Raw genomic sequence first — 20494 nt, forward strand, 5'->3', positions numbered from 1 at the left:
CCAGCTCTCTAAAAGAGCTAAAAAAAAAAAAAAAAAAAGACTCAGTTGTGCTCTGATCAAAAGGCCAAATCCCATTTTTCTTTCTCAATTTCACTTTCTAGAAACCTGCCTGTATCCCATGAACACATATATTCAAAAAGATCTTCCACCTCCATGCTTGGCAAAGAAGCTAAAGTGGGCTGACCGTAGTCACTATCACTTCTTACAGTTGCACAGTGTTCTGGGATTTATGAGGTGGCTTGTTGATTCTAAGAAGGCTGTGTGCCAAATCCCATTTTTCTTTCTCAATTTCACTTTCTAGAAACCTGCCTGTATCCCATGAACACATATATTCAAAAAGATCTTCCACCTCCATGCTTGGCAAAGAAGCTAAAGTGGGCTGACCGTAGTCACTATCACTTCTTACAGTTGCACAGTGTTCTGGGATTTATGAGGTGGCTTGTTGATTCTAAGAAGGCTGTGTGCCTGGGCAGGCATGGAGAACTGAGTTTTGTGGGCGGGAGGGCAGGCCCTGAGGAACTGGGGGTGGGACCCTCTAGTCTGGAGCAGTTTCAGTCTGGCTGGAGCCCTCAACCCCAGCCCAGGATTCTTCAGCACCCAGCGTAAGTGTTACTTGGTGAGCCCCCCTCCCCCATCCTACCTTGTTCCTAAAGAGCTAGACTAGCGAATTGGAGTCTCCTTCACAGGAGGAAGTATGTATTCTAAGGGAAGATTTGGTCCTAGGCCTTTTAATACAAAGCCATCTCTGTTTACCCCAGCTTGTCCCCAAAGGGATCCCAGCTGGAGGGGTCATAATGGTCATGGTTGTATGAACTGTGCAGTGGGACTTCTCTGCTAGGAGGGAGGAAGCTTCCGGGGTCTGCAGTTGACCTGGATGGAGGCTTCCTGGGTTTGACCCAGCACAGCAAGCTGAAGCTATAGGCAGAAGGTTCCAAAGACCCTCAGATTGCTCCAAACTTTGGACTGGGTGATGTGGTCTCCGAAAGGGGAAGGAAATGAAAGTTTGAGCCTCTGCAGGATCAAAGTGCTACTGGCCTGTGGCTTGGCTCTTTCAGAGCCTGGGGGTGGAATGGCTGGTAGCTTGTGGTCCTACCAAAATAGGTTCTAGGACACTGTCATTGTTCCTAGTTGAACATGAGTGAGAAGGAGGAATGTGGTCAGACAGGGTCAGTGGGAGGACTCAGCTAGTCTGAGCCAAGGGTCCTTGACTTAGAGCCTTAAGCTGCTAGGTAGAAAGAAGCATTAGTCTAAGCATTTGATCCTGGCATAGTTCTGGGCCTTTATCTCCTCTCCTGTGGGATGGGAATAATAATCTTTCCATCTCTGATCCTTCTCAGTTGCCATGAGGGTGGTGGTTGTGAGGTAAGCCATCAGAGTTCCCATGTCTAGGCCCCTGGGAGCCTCTATTGTATAGGCTTTTCAAAAGGTGGACCTAAAACACCAGTGTGCCATGGATTCCTAAGAGCTGCCCCTGCCTGGCTCTGCCACTCTTTTCCCATCTCTCTTCCTCCTCTTCAGTCTTCCTTTTCCCCCTGATACCCTTTATTCCTTTTATTCTTTGGTTCTTCCTGTACTAGCTCTAGAAAAGACCCCACTTTGCCAGGCCCAGGTATCCTACTAGGCCCCAAGTTGTGTCCCTTGCCTTGCTTGGACCACTTCTTACAGGATGTTCTCTGCGCCCTTGGATCCCGATGGGACCGTGTTCCGGCTCCGCTTCACAGCCTTTGTCTGGTGGGTCATCACTTTCCCCCTGTTCGGCTTCTTCTTCTGCATCATCTGGTCTCTGGTGTTCCACTTTGAGTACACGGTGGCCACTGACTGTGGGGTGAGTGCCAGGATCCTTAGCATCTGGGGGCAAGCAGGTCATGAGGTAGTGGGAAGGGAGGAATCAGAGTAGGAGAAAGTGAACGGAGAGGGGAATGTGACAAAAGGATTTGGAGTGGGACAAGTCAGAGCTTAGGGAGAAATTGGAGGCAGAGATTAGAAGAACAGAGTCACTACCACCTCTAAGAGTTGAGAGGATTATAGGAAGTGCACAGGAGTTGGAGCAGAGGATGATGGGGGCAGGTAGGATTGGGACTGGGAAGAGGAAGTCACAAGAGGGAGGAAAAGATTAAGGAAAGACCAAACTGGAAAGGAAGCCAGGGACTTAGAGGTTTAGGAAGAGGTTCAGGAGCCAGGGTAAGTACCTTTAACCAAGGTTAGGAGAATGATCCCTGTTGTGGGACCTTTGAGCTTGGTTTCTCTACCAGCAGCTCTAGGCCCTGTGTCACAACCTGTGTCATTTCAGGATAGCCAGAAACTTGGATGGATTCTTCCTAGATATACTAGGTCCTCCCTGAGGGCCCAGGAGTTGAAGTTGGGGCATGGAAATGATAGTACTATGCACTTGCCTTTAGTATCTTATTCAAACAAGAAACAGTTCTTAGACAGTTACAATATAATAAGTTGTGTTTTTAAAAAAGATTTTCTTTTATGTGTATGAGTGTCTGAGTGGGTGAGTACAGGCATCTCAGGGACCAGAAGTGGGTGTCAGATCCCCTGGAGCTAGAGTAGGCAGCTGTAAGTTGCCCAGCTTGAGTGCTGGGAATTGAACTAGGGTTCTCTGGAAGAACAGCAAGCACTCTTTTGAGACAGGGTCTCCCAGCTGGCCTGGAACTTGCTATGTAGACCAGGATAGCATTAAACTCACAGAGATTCACCTGCCCCTGCCTCTGCCCCCCCCCCCGAGTGCTGGGATTAAAGGCATGCACCACCATGCCTCGTGCAGCAAGCATTCTTAATGGCTGAGCCATCTCTCTAGCCCCTGAGTTGGAATTCTTATTGTGATAAGACAAAATACAGGGATGTAGGGCTCAGAGAAGGCATTTATTTAACCTAGCTTGGACCTTGGAGAAGACTTATTTCCTGGAGGAAAGAGGACTTTGTTCTGGGATGCATGGAAGTGAAGAAGATCCTTATGAATGCCAGATTGACAGCTGGATTTTATCCTGAGGGTAAAAGAGCTTTGGAAAGATTTTAAGCAGGAAGAGATATGATCAGGTTTGTGCTTTAGAAGGTCATTCCATCTTCTGATGAGAAAACAGGTTGGGAAACCTGTGGAGATGCTGGTGGAGACCAGAGCTGGGATGGAGACTAGAAGGACAGAAAGGAAAGGATGGAGCCCAGAGAGCAGTAGCAAGTAGGATCAGTGGGAATTGGAGTTTTTGTCTAGTTGGCAAGGAGTTGGGGAACAATAAGATGGATAAATCTTTTATAACTTGGGGTTGCCTGAGGTCAAAGGAATGAATCCTTTTTAAAATTTTATTTTATATGTATGAGTGTTATGCCTGCATGTATGTAAGTATACCCATGTCGTATAATGCCCATGGAGGTCAGAAGAGGGCATCAGATGGAACTGGAGTTATGGATGACTGTTAGCTGCATTGTGGTTGCTGGGAATCAAACCCAGGTCCTCTGCAAGAGCAACCAGTGTTACTTTAACTGCTGAGCCATCTCTCCAGCCCTTCCAAATGAATTATTCTTTAATGGTAAAATCTGGTAGATTTGTGTGTGTGTGTGTGTGTGTGTGTGTGTGTGTAACCCAGAGGACAGCTTCAAATCGTCACAGCTCAGGAGCCATCCACCTTGTTTTTTGAGACAGAGTTTCATTCAGCTAGTAAGTGAGCCCCAAGGATCTTCCTGTCTCTATCTCCCCAGCACTAGGATTACAGGTACCTGCCACTATGCTTAGCTTTTTTAAACTGTGGGTTCTGGGGAATAAACTTAGCTCCTAATGCTTACATAGCAAATATTTTACTGACTGAGCTATCTTTCCAGCCCCAATAGGGGATTTTTAAAAACTTTCCCTTTAGGAGCTTCCTATCTGCTTCCCTGTTAGAAACGGGTTCTTTGCTCATCAGTATGTTTAGCTCTGGTTTCTTGGAAGTTTGAAGTAAATTATGTATCTAGTGTCTGATCTCTTCTGAGGTTAACTTTTGTTGGCACAGTTAGTGAATGGGAAACTTAATGTGCTTGAAATAGAGATGGAAGTAGGGGTATATTTGCCTGATATGTGTGTGTGTGTGTGTGTGTGTGTGTGTGTGTTGGATTAGACAGTCCCTGCTCTTAGAATCTTGCCTCACCCTTAATCTGAAAGAAGCTATGAAGACAGTTACTTTTCTCTTCCTCCTGAGGTCTCCTTACTCCACAGTTCTCAGCATCAGTCGGGGTCCAGCATCCTTGAATGCTGTGAGTCTCTCAGTCAGGCTTTACATGTTGGTCCTGTTCCCCTTAAAGTAGCTAAGATTAGGAAGCAGTCTTCAAAATAGATATTCCAGGAAGGAGGCAACAATCAATAAACCAGCTCAGGGCATCAGAGGCTGAAAAGGCAAGTCTTGCTCTCTGGTCCTGCTTCACATCCACAAGTGTTTTCCTACACTGAGTGTAGGCCATGTGGCTCGTAGAATCACTGCAGGCTTTTCATGGAAGCCTGACTTGTATGAACAAGCACTTTATTTATTTATTTATTTTTTGTCTTTTTGAGACAGGGTCTCCCTGTAGTCCCAACTGACCTGAACTCACTGTGTAGACTAGGCTGGCCTTGAACTCACCAAGATCCACCTGCCTCTGCCTCCCAAGTCCTGGGACTAAAGGCATGTACCACCACGCCCATCCAAACAAGCTTTAAAAAGAAATTTTTTTTTATTATTTTTATTTTATGCATATGAGTGTATTACCTGAAGTATGTGAGTGCACCCATATCGTGCAATGCCACAGAGGTCAGAAGAGGGCTTTGGGTTCGAATGGACACTGGTGTTAAGTATGGTTCGTAGACACCATGTGGGTGCTGGGAATCAAACCTGGGTCCTCTGCAAGAGCAGTCAGTGCTCTTAACTACTGAGCCATCTCTCCAGCTGCACAAACCATCACTTTTATACCCATGTGTGCCCAAGTGTGCCCAACAGTACAGATGTTTTGCATACATAATATTTAGAGTTCAAAATCACCCTACAAGGTAGGTGGCATTATACCCTTATTACCAATGAGGAAATTGGAGCTCAGAGAGGTGAAGGGCCTTACTCAAGGCTATAAAAGCTAATAAAGACAAAGCTAATAAAGACAGAGCTGGAGGGGCTGGAGAGATGGCTCAGTTGTTAAGGAGCACTGGTTGTTTTTAATCCCAGCACCCATATGGTGGCTAACAACCAAATAAAACTTCAGTTCCAGGGACTCCTATGCCCTCTCTGTCCTCTGCAGGCATTGCATGATATGGTACACTTACACACATGCAGGTAATACAAGCATACACATAAAATAAAAAATAATAAATAAGCCAGGCATGGTGGCGCACACCTTTAATCCCAGCACTCCGGAGGCAGAGGCAGGCGGATCTCTGTAAGTTCAAGGCCAGCCTGGTCTCCATAGTGAATCCAGGACAGCTGGGGATACAAGGAGACTGTCACACATAACACTCACACACATAAAATAAATAATAAATAAATAAATAAATAAATAAATAAATAAATAAATAAAGTTTTAAAAAGACAGAGCTAGAATGCAGACTGAGCTTTGGGCACAGCATCTCTGACAGTACTGAGGAAAACCAAACTCCTATCTGTGGAGGCTGTGAAGGCCCTGGATGTCCCATCCACGCCCTGTGAGCTTTCTCCCACATTGCCCACTGTACCAGCAATCCCTAGGCTCATTCAGCATCTTCGTTAGAAGAACAAAATAGAACTTTCAGAACTCTATTTCTGAAGACCTGAACACTGGTCTCATAGAGCAAGGTTGCTCTGCACAGGGTTCCACATTGCCCTAGCCCTGGTAAAGGACTGTTTAAAAGGCTGTCAACTGCCTGTAGAAAGTGTAGGCAATGGATGGGCAGCTTTTGATATTGGGATCTTTTACAAGAGCAGATTCTTACATTCCAGACCTGCATTTCACACAATTCTCCAATGAGTTCCATGTGTGGTAAAGTTTGCAAAGCACTGCTTTATGTCCTGGAGTCTAAGAGATCTTTCCCCATCCCTGGCTTTCCTGGCCCCATCTCAACCATGGTTCACTTGCCCTCTATCCTCTCACCTCCCATCCAAGTACCACCAGTCCTTGCAGCTGTGTGAATGATTACATCCTCTCCTTCAAGCTTAAGGAGAGAGGCTACAGTTCCTTAAGGAGTGAGAAGCTCCAGGCATTGAGGAAGATAGGAGAAATATATAGGAACATGCTCATTTTCTAGACTGTATCAGGTTAGAAGAACACGCTTTCTTAAATATGATCAGAGTAGGGATAACCTGGAATCCCTGGCTCCCTGCAACGTCTCCCAGCACTCGGAAGGCAGAGGTGCCCCCTCTACACATCAGTATACCTGCCTGGGGAAATGAATGGAGCTAGGAGCAGTGTGACCGGAACAACTCATCAGGCAGCACTGTTCCAAAGAAAGTCAGATGGTCTGTGACTCATCCTGGTCCTCAGTACTGAAGCCTAGGTTATTTGAGGCACAGCTCTGGGCTATCAGCATAGGGAGCAGCTGAACCCATCTTGCTCAAATGTGCAAGTTCCAATTTCAAGGAAGATGGAGAAAGCCTCCTTTTCCCCTGCCCAAATCCCAAGCCAGCTGGAGAATAAGCACATCAGTCCCAGGAACTAGAAGTGCAAGTCTCATGGGAGGGCGCCAGGAGAACTTGGAAGGGAAGGGGGAGTGGCTTAGATATGAAGGCCTTTCTGGAGGGCAGGACCAGCAAAACAATTCTTAGACCCTTCATAACTCTCTAGGTGCCCAATTACCTACCGTCTGTGAGCTCGGCCATTGGCGGGGAGGTGCCCCAGCGCTATGTGTGGCGCTTCTGCATCGGCTTGCACTCGGCGCCACGCTTCTTGGCGGCCTTTGCCTACTGGAACCACTACCTCAGCTGTGCATCTCCGTGTCCTGGCTACCGCCTCCTCTGCCGCCTCAACTTCAGCCTCAACGTGGTGGAGAACATCGCACTGCTCGTACTCACCTATGTCTCCTCCTCCGAGGACTTCAGTGGGTGCTTAGACAAGGGAGGGGTGGAGAAGCGCAAGGGAAGGGGGCGTAGCCTTTTCTTCTGCCTAAGGGTGAGGGTGGTACCCATCCTCCTCTCTCCCTCCAGCCATCCACGAAAATGCTTTCATTGTGTTTATCGCGGCATCCCTCAGTTACATGCTCCTCACCTGCATTCTCTGGCGGCTGACCAAGAAGCACACAGTAAGTCAAGAGGTACGATCTACCCCAGCTGGGCACCAGGAGGCCCAGAAGAAAATCAAGGACATCTGTCCTCAGGATGTGGGTAATGATGAGGTGGCAAGTGACGTTCTAATTGGAACCTGGCAGAGGGGTACTGGGCTTTGGGCTGAGGCTTGGAAAAAGTAGAGGGGGTTGGCTTGTCTGTCAACTGTTTGGGTAGTATGGGGAAATGCATAGAGGCTCCAAATGGGGGCAAAATGAAGGGCAGTAACCAGCCCCAGTGGGTAGATGCCTTGTCAGAGGACTGGGTTCTGTAATAACCCTCACCCATATACATGGCCTTCCTTTGTCCCACAGTACCTGTCGGTGTTAGGTTGGTAGGTGAACTCCATGCATCTTTCATACTCAGTTCCACTGAAATGGGAAGGGCAAGGGATAGCCCTTCCTTGGCCTTACCACTCTCCAAATGCAGGGATGTGAACATGTTCATTATTTCTGCTGCCCCTGCCTATATCCCATTCCATGACCACTGTGGGAACCAAGGGAGGGAAGGGCCAGCCCTCGGGAACTAAATCTAAGAGGGAAGCCCACCCACACATACCCAAAAGGCTGCAGAGTGATCAGACAGCCCATCCCCTAGGATCGCAAGTCCTACAGCTGGAAACAACGGCTCTTCATCATCAACTTTGTCTCCTTCTTCTCGGCGCTGGCTGTCTACTTTCGGCACAACATGTATTGTGAGGCTGGAGGTGAGGCCAGGATAGGATCTATAAATGGTCACGAGTGCCTTTGGAGCAGCTGTATTGTTTTTGATAGTGGGCAGTGGTCTCAGACATTGGCTGAATTTGTTTTCTGTGGTGGGCTGGTAATGTGATGATTTAAGAAGCCCCATAGAGAGGCAACAGGAAGTTCATCTTGCCCTATTCCTTGTGTCCTTGTAACAGTGTATACCATCTTTGCCATCTTGGAGTACACTGTTGTCCTTACCAACATGGCATTCCACATGACAGCCTGGTGGGACTTCGGGAACAAAGAACTGCTCGTTACCTCTCAGCCCGAGGAAAAGAGATTCTAAACCCTTCTCTGATGCTGGAAAGAGGCAGTCCACAGCCCAGAAACAAGAAAGCACTCTGGCCTTCCCTTTCTCCATTTTCTCTGGGCCCTTCTGAAGCTGGGGATGGGGGAAGGACAGGAGAGTATATGACAAGGCTGACCCCCTGCCCCCACCCCAGCACTTGCTGGCTTCTGAAACCTCACAAGCCCAGGGGTCTTCAAGAAACATCACCATTAAGTGAGAGGCCCCAAAAACTGCATGGGCAGGAAAGCTCCACCGCTTGGTGCTAAACAAAAGTCCTGAGGTTCATAACCATCCAGTTTTTGGCCTTTATGTAGCCATTTTTCAATGAGGACAGGGACCACTGAGCAGTGGCTGCTTCCTGAAAACCACAGCTGCTTCTCTCTAGGTCACTCATTTGACATGTCTAGTGGTCCGTTGCACACACCCAGGCCCGTGACTGTAACTCTGAATTTACCCAGGTGTTCTAGTTCCTATGTCACCTCTTTGATCTGGGGTGACTCTGAATGTGTACCCTTTCCCATCCTCAGTGTGTTTTATGATTTCCAAGGGCTTTGCCAGTGTCCCTGAGGTTTTCTGATGGAAGTAGTGTTCTGTACCTGAAAGATGGCTTATCCTAGAAGCAACATCAAGCATAGCATATATTCCCTTCCTGTTTAAACATTACTGGTTTTCTGGGCATGATGGACCATGCCTATAATCCCAGCATATGGGAAGCTGAGGCAAGAGAATAATCCAAGTTCTAGGCCAGACTGGGCTTTATAGTGAGATCTGTCTCAAAAAAATGAAAATGCTGGGTATGTTGGTGCATACCTTCAACCCCAGTCCCCTAGAGGCAGGGGAAAGAGGATCTCTGTGAGATTGACGCCAGCCTGGTTTACATAGTGAATTCCAGGCCAGCCAGGGCTACAAAATGAGACCCTGTCTCAAAAAAACAAAACCCTAAAATTATGAGATAAAGCAGACCCTTTCCCTCCTTTGCCAAGCGGTAAGGGGTCAGAGGTATATTTCCTTACTCTAGAATCAGCTCTTTGGTGTCCCTTCATTTCCCCTTTTTTCCCAGACTCTCACCTCTTATGGTTGTACATTTTATTTCAAGTGACAATAAATTTTTCTCTTTTGCCAACAATCTTGAATAACATATTACTCTTGTGGCTTCTTTCTCCATAGGAACAGAGGTGTGGGATGGGCTCCAGATCCACAGCAGCTCATTATTCCATCTGGCATCTCCCCTACCCTTGTTCCCCACTCTAGACCTAGATAAAGACCTGAACTTTTGAAGGTATGAGTACAGCTCTCAAGACACATGACTTAGAGCACCTACCTTCAAGCTTATGGCTTTCAACATTTCCCCTTCCTAGTCCAGGAAGTCTTCCTCAAGCTTTGCATTTTAGTTCACTATAGTATCTGTGGCTAAGCTTTGTTAGGGAAATTGGGGGTTGGGGGTGGGGACCACAATGAAGCCTGTTGTCTTCTGTCCCATCTTAGAGGAAACAAAAGGCTCCCAGTCTCTGGGGAGCCCTTGCTCATGCCCACCCCCTAATGCCCAGTACATAGGGAGGAGCCAGGGTGCCACTGGAGACAGGAGGTTTTATTGATGCTGATGGGGGTAGGAAAGGCCCCCAGGAGCACAGGGGGGCTGAGTCAGTCAGCGGACGCATAAGGCCTGGGCACATGGGGCAGGTTAAGGCACATTTTTCTTCTCAGGATTCTGTGGTTCCTCCCTTGGAGAAGGGAGAGAGCATCTTGGAGGGACAACTCCAAGAGCAAAGGCAGAGGTTAGAGAGGGCTGAGAGCCCTAACCTGAGAGGAGGCACCATAATAGGCAGCAACAATCTTGTGGAAAGCTGGATGAATTGGTCAGTAGCAGAAACTGGAGGGGTAGCACTGGGTTGGCCTCTTGGGAGGCTCAACCTTGGCTTGGGTGAGCTCATGGAATACCTGGTGTTCCCAAGCAGAATGGGGCAGGGCCCAAAGGCCCTTTCCCTGTATGCCTCCTTGAGCAGAAAAAGGCATTCAGGGAGCCCCCTGGCAAGGGGTGCCAGAATTAGTCCTTAAGGCACAGCTGGGGGCAAACAAGGCGCCAAGGCACAACTGGTGGGGGTGGGGGGGCCTCCAAGCTGCCAGGGTCACAAGAGGATGCAAGACCGCCCACGCTTGATCGGCGTTGGGTTGAGCACAGCTCGGACAGCCTCTGCAAACACTTCCTTGACGCCGTCCTGCTGCAATGCTGAGCACTCAAGGTAGCGCACAGCATGGATCTGCTTGGCCAGTGCCTGGCCCTGCTGTGGTGTGATGGGTGCTTGGCCCTGCTCTTTGAGGCGCCGTAGGGTATCAGGTTGGGCTCTCAGGTCCTTCTTGGTGCCCACCAAGAGGATAGGCACGTCAGGGCAGTGGTGGCACACCTCTGGATGCCACTTGTGCCTCACGTTCTCGTAAGAGGGTGGACTGGCAATAGAGAAACAGATGACAAAGACATTGGTCTGAGGGTAGGAAAGTGTACGGAGGCGGTCGTATTCCTCCTGGCCCGCAGTGTCCCACAGGTTCAGGTTCACTGTGCGCCCATCAACTGCACTCTGGGCGCTGTAGTTGTCGAACACGGTGGGGATGTACTCCTTGGGGAAGGCATTGGTTGTGTAGCAGATGAGCAGGCATGTCTTGCCCACAGCCCCATCACCCACCACCACACATTTGATGCTCTGCATGGTGGGTGAAGTGCTGAAGTGGAGGCAGTGCCTCCTCTGTCTTCCGGGCCCTTCTGGAAGCAGTGACCTATGAAAAGATGAGAGGGACATTCTTGGTTAGGGAGGCCTGTACCTACTGAGAAAAAAGGGGGAAAACAAAAAACAACAAAAATCTGCTTTCTGTTCTGTTACTCTGACATCATCCCAAAATTCCATGAAGACAAACCAAAACAGTGAGAGGTCCTGAGATGTTGCAAGTTGCCGTACTACTTGGTGGGAGACATAACCTCTGGTACTAGACTAAGGTCAATAAGCAGTGACACTGGACTAGTCACTTCTCTATGCCTCAGTTTTCTTATCTGTAAAATGGAAATAATGCCTACCTCATTTGCTTATTGTAAGGATTAATACATGTAAAACACTTAAATAGGGGCTGGAGAGAAGGCTTAATGGTTAAGAGCACTGGCTGCTCTTACAGAGGACCTGGGTTCGAGTCTCAGTTCCAGGGGATCCGATGCCCTCTTCTGACATCTGCAGGCATTGCATGACACAGGTGCACTTACATACATACATGCAATACATTCACACAAAATTTAAAAGTAATAAAAAAAAGCCCACTTAGAATAGTGTCAATTAATTTTAGTTATTTTCATTTTTCCCCAGGTAGTATGGACTTCTCTCTCCAGTCTGATCTCTCAGTATTCATTCCAAAGGCAATGTGCACTGTGGTGGTGGGGAACAGAAAAAGAACGTTGGTTTAGGGGCTACAAAGGACCCACGGCTTTATACTAGCTTCTTCTAGGGCCAGCTGGGAGGGAAATGGTTTCACTCTGTGAGGTTACTTTTCAGGATCACATTAACAGTATTTCCATCTTATTTGCATAAGTATGTGTCCAGCCCTAGGAGAGTCAGATGGACCCTCAGAGAGTGGTCAGGGAAGTAAATGAAAGTACTCAAGGGCAGCAGAGGGAACCTCAGACAGGAAGACCAGAGACCTAAGTTCTAGCTCTAGCTCTGCTGACTCACTGCAACCAAGCATCATGCACTTACGCCATCTGGACCTCAGGTTCTCCTTTTAGGAAATGGAGACTAAAAACTATGACAAGGGCATATGAGTGTGGCAGTGAATACTTTGAATTCCAGTACTCAGGCAGCAGAGGCAGGATTACTCCAAGTTTGAAACCAGCCTGTTTACATAGTGAGTTCTAGGTCTCTCAAAGCTACATAGCAAGACCATGTCTCAAAACCAAAAAGGCTGAGTATGGTGGTGCACTTGGGAGGCAGAGGCAGGAGGATCTCTTGGAGTTCTAGGCCAGCCTGGTCTACATATTGCATTCTAGGCCAACCAGAGATACACAGTGAGACCCTCTGGATGGGGACTTAAAGGGGAAATAGAGACATTTCATATTTTCTCTTATATGTGGAATATAGATTTAAATATCTATTATATACATATAATATAGACACTATATATGTGTGTATATATATATATATATATTTAAATGACATGAAAGCAGAAAGGGATTTATTTGGGAAGAGGAAGGAGATCAGTGGGAGAAGGGGGGAGAAGGGAATTGGGGGTGAATATGAACATATCAGCAAAGTATAATGATAAATATGATATATATGGGGGGAAACCTAATAATGAAACCCACTATTTAAAGACTTGAAAAGGCCTCAGGGGTCATTAGCTTTGTCCACTGGGACATCTGGGAAGCCTTAGCATTTTCACAACAGAACTCTTAGGCCTGTAATCCTCAGTTCCACACAGGGGACTACGTGGCAGCAGGACTGAGACTTCTCTATAAACCCAGCATGGGTTGCCTGCCTGAAGCAGGAAGGCAAGAAGGGAATTTGGGCCAGCAGTCAGAAGGCCCAAGAGACTGAAAGTACACCCAGCTCTCTCAGGAGGTAGTTTATCAACCAGCAATCAGTAAATCAGCCCTCAAAGCAGTGGGAGGGAGAGTAGCTTCTGGGCTGGCAAGGGAAAAGGATTATGAATGAGTGTCCAAAACAAGGTATGGTATAGAGCCAAGAGCACCAGATACCTGAATCTGACCTGCTGAACTCATCTGCTGATCTTGACCCTCAATAAAACACCCCCATATGGTAAAAGTGTTTATGGATAGATAACATGGCACTCCATCTGATCCTTCTAAGAACCTACTGGCATGACTTCTATTTTACAACTGAAGAAAATAAACTCAGAGTAAAGTAATTTAACATCACACAGTTGTTAGAGTACAGGGGCCAGGACATAAAACTCAGTTCTGTGATCCAAAATCCTATGCTTTCTTCATCATACCACATAGCTCCAGTCTACCTCTTACCAGCTACTGGGGGGCCTTGAACAAGTTAGTCACTTCCTTTACTGGAGCCTCAGTTTCTTCATCTGTTACCTTGCTCTCCTGGCCTCACAGGGATGCAGAAGATTCCAAGCATGAGAGTGAATATACTTTGTAAACTGTCATGTATGATACACACAGGCAGTGACAGAGGCAAAGCCTTTCAGTCCCAGAGACAAGAAGTGCTAAGTACACATATGTAGACTCAGTTCTCCCTTCTAGCCCAAACCTTCACCCTTTCCCCCACGATAACTCTCTTTCTCTTTCCTTTTTTTTTCTTTTTTCTTTTTTTGCCTGCACTACAGAGGATTGAACCTAGGGCCTTGCACATGCTAGGCAAATACTCTACTACTCTACCACTGAGCTATATCTCCAGCCCTCTAACAACTTTTTTTCTTTGAAATCTTTTGGCTGGGTCAAATAGTTTCCATGGATCACTTAAGCAAATACATTATAGGGTCTAAAGTGCCAGATAGGAAGAAAAGATTGTCAGTGCTGCAGAAGGCCAAACCAGGAGTGGCCTGCCTGGGACTGGGTTTTGATTATGATTTATTCACTTAAGCAGTTTAAAAAAATATCTGTTGGGAATGTGGCTCTGTAGTAAAGCAATGTATGCCTAATATGTGCAAGGGCCAGGTTCAATCCCCAGAAGCTCACTCCCTAATAATAATAAATACAAATTTTAAAAAGATCTTGGTTAAGTGATGTTTGCAGATCTGTATATTAGTCAAACAACAATGACTAGTTCTGGCTTTTTATACCCAATTTACTTAATTCAGATCATGCCTGGACTCTCACTTTGTCATTCAAAATTATTCATAATATGAGAGGAATTTAAGAGTCCTACAGACCTAGTGTTAAGTCCTATTTCCTCACTTATCAGTTGTATGACCCTGGACTTAGAATGGATATACCTCTGTAAACTTGAGTTTCTTTACTTCTCAAATGCAGCCACAAAGGCACTATCTTACAGGATTGCTATAACGGTTAAGTTCATTAATATACAGTATATATGCACCATATGGGCACTTGGTGTGAGTCCCTAGCTCCTTGCTCCAGAAGGGTCTACAACATTCTTTGCCATTAAGTCTCCGTCATTCTTTTTGTTTTTATTTTTAATTCTGTACTTGTGGGTATGTGCACTTGAGTACAGGTGCCCATGGAGGTCAGAGATTCAGAGGTCCCAGATCCCCTGGAGCTATGAGTGGCTCACAACCACCTATGGGTGAAGTGGGTGTTAGGAACTGAACTTAGGTACTCTGCAAGACCAATATGCATTTTTAACCACTGAGCCATCTTTCTAGCAAACTCCTCCCCACCTCCCCACCCCCACCTTTGAGACAAGGTCTTACCATGTGGACCAGGCTGGCCTTGAACTTACAGAGATCCACCTGCCTGTCTCCCAAGTGCTGGGATCAAATGACAAGTCATTCTAGTATCTGAAATTTTACTTTTTTTTCTTTCTGCTACTACTGTTCACTTTCCCCTCTCAAATCTTCCTGACTCCTCAAGGCCTGGCTTAAATCTTACCATCCCATGAGGCTACTGAATTCTTTGACTTTCCATAGCATGGCTAGCCCTTTTAACTCACTTTCGTTCCATATGACAGTTGTATACAAGTGATGGATAGTCCTTAACCAGCAAGCAGTTAACGTCTGTCAACCACAAAAAAGCTGAGTATAGGACTAGACACACAGGAGTGTACAACTACTATCTTCTGATCTGCTAGGCAAGCCCTGATTATGGAGACTGGGATGGACCCCTCCAGAGTCCAGGACTGGATATCCTACCCCAGCCAACACTACAATGCTGAGTTTTACTGGAGAATAACAGCCAAAACTTTTCCTATAATATTAGGCTGAACTGATTCCAGCCAAGGAACTCTATGGGAATATAACTTGTGGGGCAACAACAAGTAGAGTGCAGTGGTGAGGCCCCCGGGAGTCCAGCATGCATCCAGTGCGCCCTGGCCTTGGGGTGTGGCCCAGGCAGGCCTAGAAGGAGGAGGAAAAGGAAGCACTGATGTTTGCCTGATTGCCAGATCTCTGAGGCAGTTAGAGCAGGGGAAGTGTCCCAACTGGGAGTGGGGGAAGGGGAGCCAATGGGCTCTAAGAGATGGGCAAGTTTAACACTGCAGCTCTCATAGCTGCCTCTAACACAAGCCTCTCTCTAAGCTGCAGCCCTCCCAAGCAATAATTCACCTCCAGGCATTCCAACCCTTACCTCTGGCTACACTAACCCATCCTCCCCTAAAGTGACCTTTATAGTCTCTGCCCCAAAGTACAAGAAATACTCAACACTGGAGACATGGTTAAGAGCACTGACTGCTCTTGCAGAGGACCCGGGTTTGATTCCCAGCATCCACATGGCAGCTACAAACCATCCTTAACTCCAGTTCCAGGGGAATCCGAAGGCCACTTCTGACTTCCACAGCATTGCATGACACAGGTGCATTCACATACATGCAGGCAATACACTCGCACACATAAAATAAAAATAATAAAATATTAAAAAAAAAAATACTCAACAGGGCCAAGCCCTTCTGCAACCTTCTATAGGGCTGTTTGTGTATACCATACAAGTCACAAGTGACTGAACTTATCCAAAGTCCATGCCTGTCTCTTCACAGGCAAGTACTTGCATCACAGGAAGGCTGATCAGAATCTTATCTCTAGTCCTCAGACTGGGAGATCCTAGAGAGCAAGATCCTACCTGATCTCTGACTCCCTAGGCTAAGTACAGCACACAGTGGCTGTCAGTAAAAACAAAAACAAAAACAAAAACAAAAACAACTCAATCTGTCCTTCTGAGTCTTTGGACACAAGAGTTCCTCTACCCAGAATGCTGTGCAACCCCCTTCAGATTCTTCTGTCCTCCAGGCCCAGTTCTGTTTCCCATCTTCTCCAGGATACCACAGCCACCTCCTCTTTCACCTTCCCTTTCCCAGCACTGACTGTTCTGTACATTGCACTGACTTATCTGGATGCTTCATAGGGAGACAGGCTTATCCTATTTATTTGCAAAGGGCTGAGTAAAAGCTGCAGAGTGACATGTACCTCCTTTCCCATCAATCCAGGCATTGAGACTGGGAACAAGGAAAGCCTCTATGCCCTGAGACACTGGATAGAGGTAGCCAATTTCTTCCTCACCCTGAGTTAGAATAATGAATACACAGGCTATATTGCCCTGCCCTCGGCTGGAAGAGCAAGAAGCAAAGGAATGATAGCTCAGAGGATCTGAGGAATATGGTTAGGGAAAGTAGAGGACAGGTTAAGGATTAGACTGGAATATCTGAAGACCTTTGACAAAGACAAGCAAGCCAGGGGCAAGGCCATGCAAGTCTGTTTGTTTGTTTGTTTTTAAGGGAGGACAGAGAAGAGGTGACACAAGGAGGCACACACAGGGGCTGCAGCTGGCTGCAGCTGGGCTGGGAGGAGGAAGCTGGGGGAGACATGAGGTCAGTGTGGGACTGGGACCAGGCCAAGCGCTGCGTCTCTTTCTTCCCCTTCTCAGCATCAGCAGGAAAGAATCCAGGAGAGCCTAGTTCTCAGCCTTTCAAAAAAAAAAAAACCCACACCAGAATGCTCCCTTTCTTGGCATTCTCAGCCCTGGAGGAGGGATGGTGCACTGCAGCAGGTAGGGTTAAGAGAATTGATGTCACCTGCTAGGGACTGGAGAGGAGGAAAGACAATTGTTACCTGGGGATATAAGGGGCTGGGACAACTTTATGAAGTTTCAGTTTTCTCCCTTCTGCCCCACTCATCCCAGTACCCAGGATGTTCCACAAATGGTGAGCCCCAGGGACAGGACAGCTCTAGCTAGGGGAGCCAAGCTGCCCCTCCCCCACCCAGCTGCCCTCCCCCCACCCAACAGCACAGAGGAAGGCTCACACTCTGCCTTACTTCTCACTGCCTAGCTGCAGCTCAGCAATCTCTGGGCCCCATGAAAAGCCTGTGAAGTGGCACTTCCTTTCCTTTGCTCATTTCACACGAGGCTGTGCCAACCTTGCAATCCTGTCTCTCCCACTTGAAAAAACAGAGAAACTTAGGGCAGCCCAGTCCCTTTAGCCCCACCCAAGATCTGAGGGGGTTTCCACAAGGGAAAAAAACATCAGAGAGGAAACTCCAAAACTATTTTCCACTGTCAGAGGGGCAGAGCTGGAGCAGAAGACAAAGTATGCCCCCATCTTGGAACCCCATGGCAAAATCCCACTATCTCTGCCTTCTCATCTCTCAACCTATAGCAATCCTTAAGCTACAGTTAGGCCCTCTCAGACCAAGGCTGACAGGGCCAAGTAAGGGACACTGCTATTAAAAGTCCCTTGGGGGAGGGCCAGTCAAACTTATCAGTGTTTGGAAGTATTGAAGATACAACTAATATTGAAATGGAGCCAAGAGACACTATGTTGACTAGGATGATACAGTGTTAGTTCCAAGTCCAGAATGAGGATTTGGGTCTCCTAACCTTTGGCCTGATGTTAGTCTCACAAAGCAGAGACAGCAAGGGCTATTATTCTGGCCTGGGAATGGACCTACCATCTCTTTGACTTTATTCAGGATGGCCCTTGCATGGTTTGTCCCCTTAAGAAATAGGCCAAAGGAGTCAAGCTGACATCTGTCTGTCTGTATCCTTTGTTTCTAGTTCCTCATCCCCATCTCATCTTGCAGTGTTCATGATTTAGCACTAACAGTACTGGACAGAGACTTGTACTGGACTGCCAGCTACCCTGGCTCTGCCCTAGCTAAGAAGCTCTTCCTCTGGCCTTTAGCTCCTGGGGACATGCCCTCCCCCCAAGTAAGATGAGGACAAAAGAGGAAGCTGGACCCTAGACAGGAAAACCAGTCCAATCTGGGGAGGTGGCCCAGGCTTTGTCTTTGGTTTCCCTTCCAAGGTCTTCTCACAGACCCCTACAAACCTTAACCTCTAATGGATCTATATTGTACATAGAGGGAGGGGTCTTCAATCTGTACCAAGGCCCCCTTCTTATTCCCAGTTCCCCAGCTACTATCATCCCAGTATCTTTACAACTACCTATGTAACCATAGCCTCTCATATCTTCCTGCTCATAACCTTTTAAAAGCTCACATCAGCCATCTCATCTGCTTTAACATTTCCCCAGAAGCAACTCTCCAAAGCCCAGATTCCCAAGCAGGACATGTAGCAATTTCAAACCACTACTTCTTTTCATATTACCTTAACCATAGTGTGGTGGCCAAGGCTTCCACAGCAGCCTCCTAGGTACCTCTACCCATGTTTATTTTCTCATTTAGATCCCTCCCACCCTGATCATACTCCTGGAATTAGCTCAAACTTCCAGTGGGGCTAGATCTTGCCTAAGAGGAAAATTCTGTCGCTTCCATCCTATCTTTACCTCCAAAGCCCTGTGGGTTGCTTAGTTATGCAGAATACTAAAGTAAGTACTGGTTTGCCAGGCTGGGAATCAGGACTCCTGGAGATTTTTATTGAGCTGTGATGCTGAGAAAATGCGCTGTATGCACATCCTTTCCTGAGCTGGGATTTACTACAGATCCCTTGGATTTCCTCCTGGGGCCAAACCTCTGTACCTCCCAGAAATGAGAGTAGGAAAGACAGGTGGATAGAAGGGCAGGATTGGAGGAAAGAACAATTTATGGGAGAGGGACAACTGTGAGATGGTAAGAGGATAGGCTAGGGAAGGGGCTAGCTCTTAAATTTAGCTGTGCTTGAGAGAGCCCCAAAATGTAGCACTTGTTCCCCCTCCACTTCATCTTTATTCCAGTGGAAAGAAATTCATACAGAAGACTAGTGGAGGCAGAAACCAGATCCCTGAGCAAGTAAGCCAAAGGCTGAGGAGGGGACTCTAGAATCCAGACAAGACCTTGCAGAGCCAGGACAGACTAAGTTAGACTCAGGAGAAATTCCTCAGAGAGAGGTAACAGGACCCTAGGTTAGATGGGGAATGTGCTAGGAGTTAGGGACCTTCATGCTATTCACCAACCTCCAGGCTGGCCTCTTCTTTGAGCACCATAAGGCTGGGTGATTGTGATTTCCCATGGCCTCTCTCTGAAGATTTACTCCTGTGTCACCTTACTCTGACTGCTACAGACTGCTTCCTCTCTCTTAACCACAATGTTACCCGCTGCAGGCTCCCTTTATTTTGCTGGCTTCTGCTCTGGGCCTTCTCAGGGCTGAGGGCAGTTATTTTGTTTCTAAGAGATAAAGATGAAGACACACCGGCACTTGCATGTTCACACGCGTGTGCATTCATTTCAGTCCTTTAATCATCTCCATCACTAGGAAAGCTTGAAAAAGCTCTTAAACTCAGCAAGGCTAAAGAAGCTTCTGTCAACGGCTAGAGATTCGAAGTTAAAAGGGCAGAAGAGGAGAGAGGTGACAGGGATGAGGGAAATAGAGGGTGGGTATGTATGTGGTAGACAGAGGATGGGAAGGGAAAGGGGAGGTAGCAGAGAACTGAGGTAAACAGCAGGGCAGGCCACGGGTGAGATCAGAGCCTAGGTCCATCAGTGGAAAAGAAACTGAAGAGGATGACTATGGGTAGACACCAAAATCGGTGGCGGAAGCCAAGAAAATGTGTGGAATTAAGGAACTTCGAATGAGGGAGAAGAGAAGTTAGTTCTCCATTAAACCCGGAGGCCCGACGTCCTGCTGCCTCTCAAAGCGCTGTAACTTGTCAGTGACTGTACTTCTGAACCGGGCCTTTTCCTTCCTCAGTCTACCTTTAAAATAGCAAGGCCAGACTGAGTCACCTAGGCAGTTTGCTCACTAAATACCTGTTGCTCAGCACACGGATAAACAGGTTGGGGCTCAGAAAAATACATACAGAAGGAGCGGGGTTCTCCCACAGGGTCGCCCGGCAGGCAGCAGCCTGAGAATGTGCTGGATTGACCTGCACCTTCCCGGGAGAGACCTTTCTCTGCATTCTCCGGCTTCCGAGGCCCCAGACACCGCCCCCCTCTCAGCCTCACAAATGTCACAACTGCGGCTAAAGCGCGCGCCTTCTCGCGCCCAGAGGCCCTCTACTTCACACCCCAACTTCTGCGGACACCCCACCTCAGAGTCCCGGCTCTCAGCTCCGCTTTCCCAGACCTCCCTCTGCTGGGATCGCAGGGCTCCGCTGACGGCCCGAGGGAGCCCGCGCTGCCGCCCGGAGCCCGCCCTCGGCCCGCCACCCGCGATCGGCCCGAGGTGGCCCCCGTCCCCGCCC

At 47.6% G+C, this 20494-nt stretch overlaps 2 protein-coding genes across 15 annotated transcripts in view; one reads left to right on the forward strand and one right to left on the reverse strand.

Annotated features, from left to right (window-relative positions):
• Positions 1-9179, forward strand: part of Pgap2 (post-GPI attachment to proteins 2) — a 29973-nt gene extending 20794 nt beyond the window's left edge. For 11 of the 14 annotated variants that reach the window (XM_029556605.1, XM_008854102.3, XM_029556606.1 and 8 more), the window contains 4 exons: positions 6754-7006; positions 7113-7219; positions 7827-7935; positions 8131-9179. In XM_029556605.1, the coding sequence (XP_029412465.1) occupies positions 6754-7006; positions 7113-7219; positions 7827-7935; positions 8131-8261 (600 nt within the window). In that variant the 3' untranslated portion in view covers positions 8262-9179. Of the gene's footprint in view, positions 1-1621; positions 1826-6753; positions 7007-7112; positions 7220-7826; positions 7936-8130 lie in introns of all 14 variants that reach the window. The other 3 variants (XM_017803458.2, XM_029556604.1, XM_029556610.1) reach the window with 2 other exon arrangements.
• Positions 9180-9837: 658 nt separating this feature from the next.
• On the reverse strand, positions 9838-11033 carry Rhog (ras homolog family member G). Its single transcript, XM_029556611.1, has one exon. The coding sequence runs from the start codon at positions 10964-10966 to the stop codon at positions 10391-10393; it is 576 nt and encodes a 191-aa protein (XP_029412471.1). The 5' UTR covers positions 10967-11033; the 3' UTR covers positions 9838-10390.
• Positions 11034-20494: the final 9461 nt, after the last annotated feature.

This window comes from Nannospalax galili, unplaced genomic scaffold, assembly GCF_000622305.1.
Source record: "Nannospalax galili isolate Female #2095 unplaced genomic scaffold, S.galili_v1.0 scaffold1387, whole genome shotgun sequence".
Lineage (NCBI taxonomy): Eukaryota > Metazoa > Chordata > Mammalia > Rodentia > Spalacidae > Nannospalax > Nannospalax galili.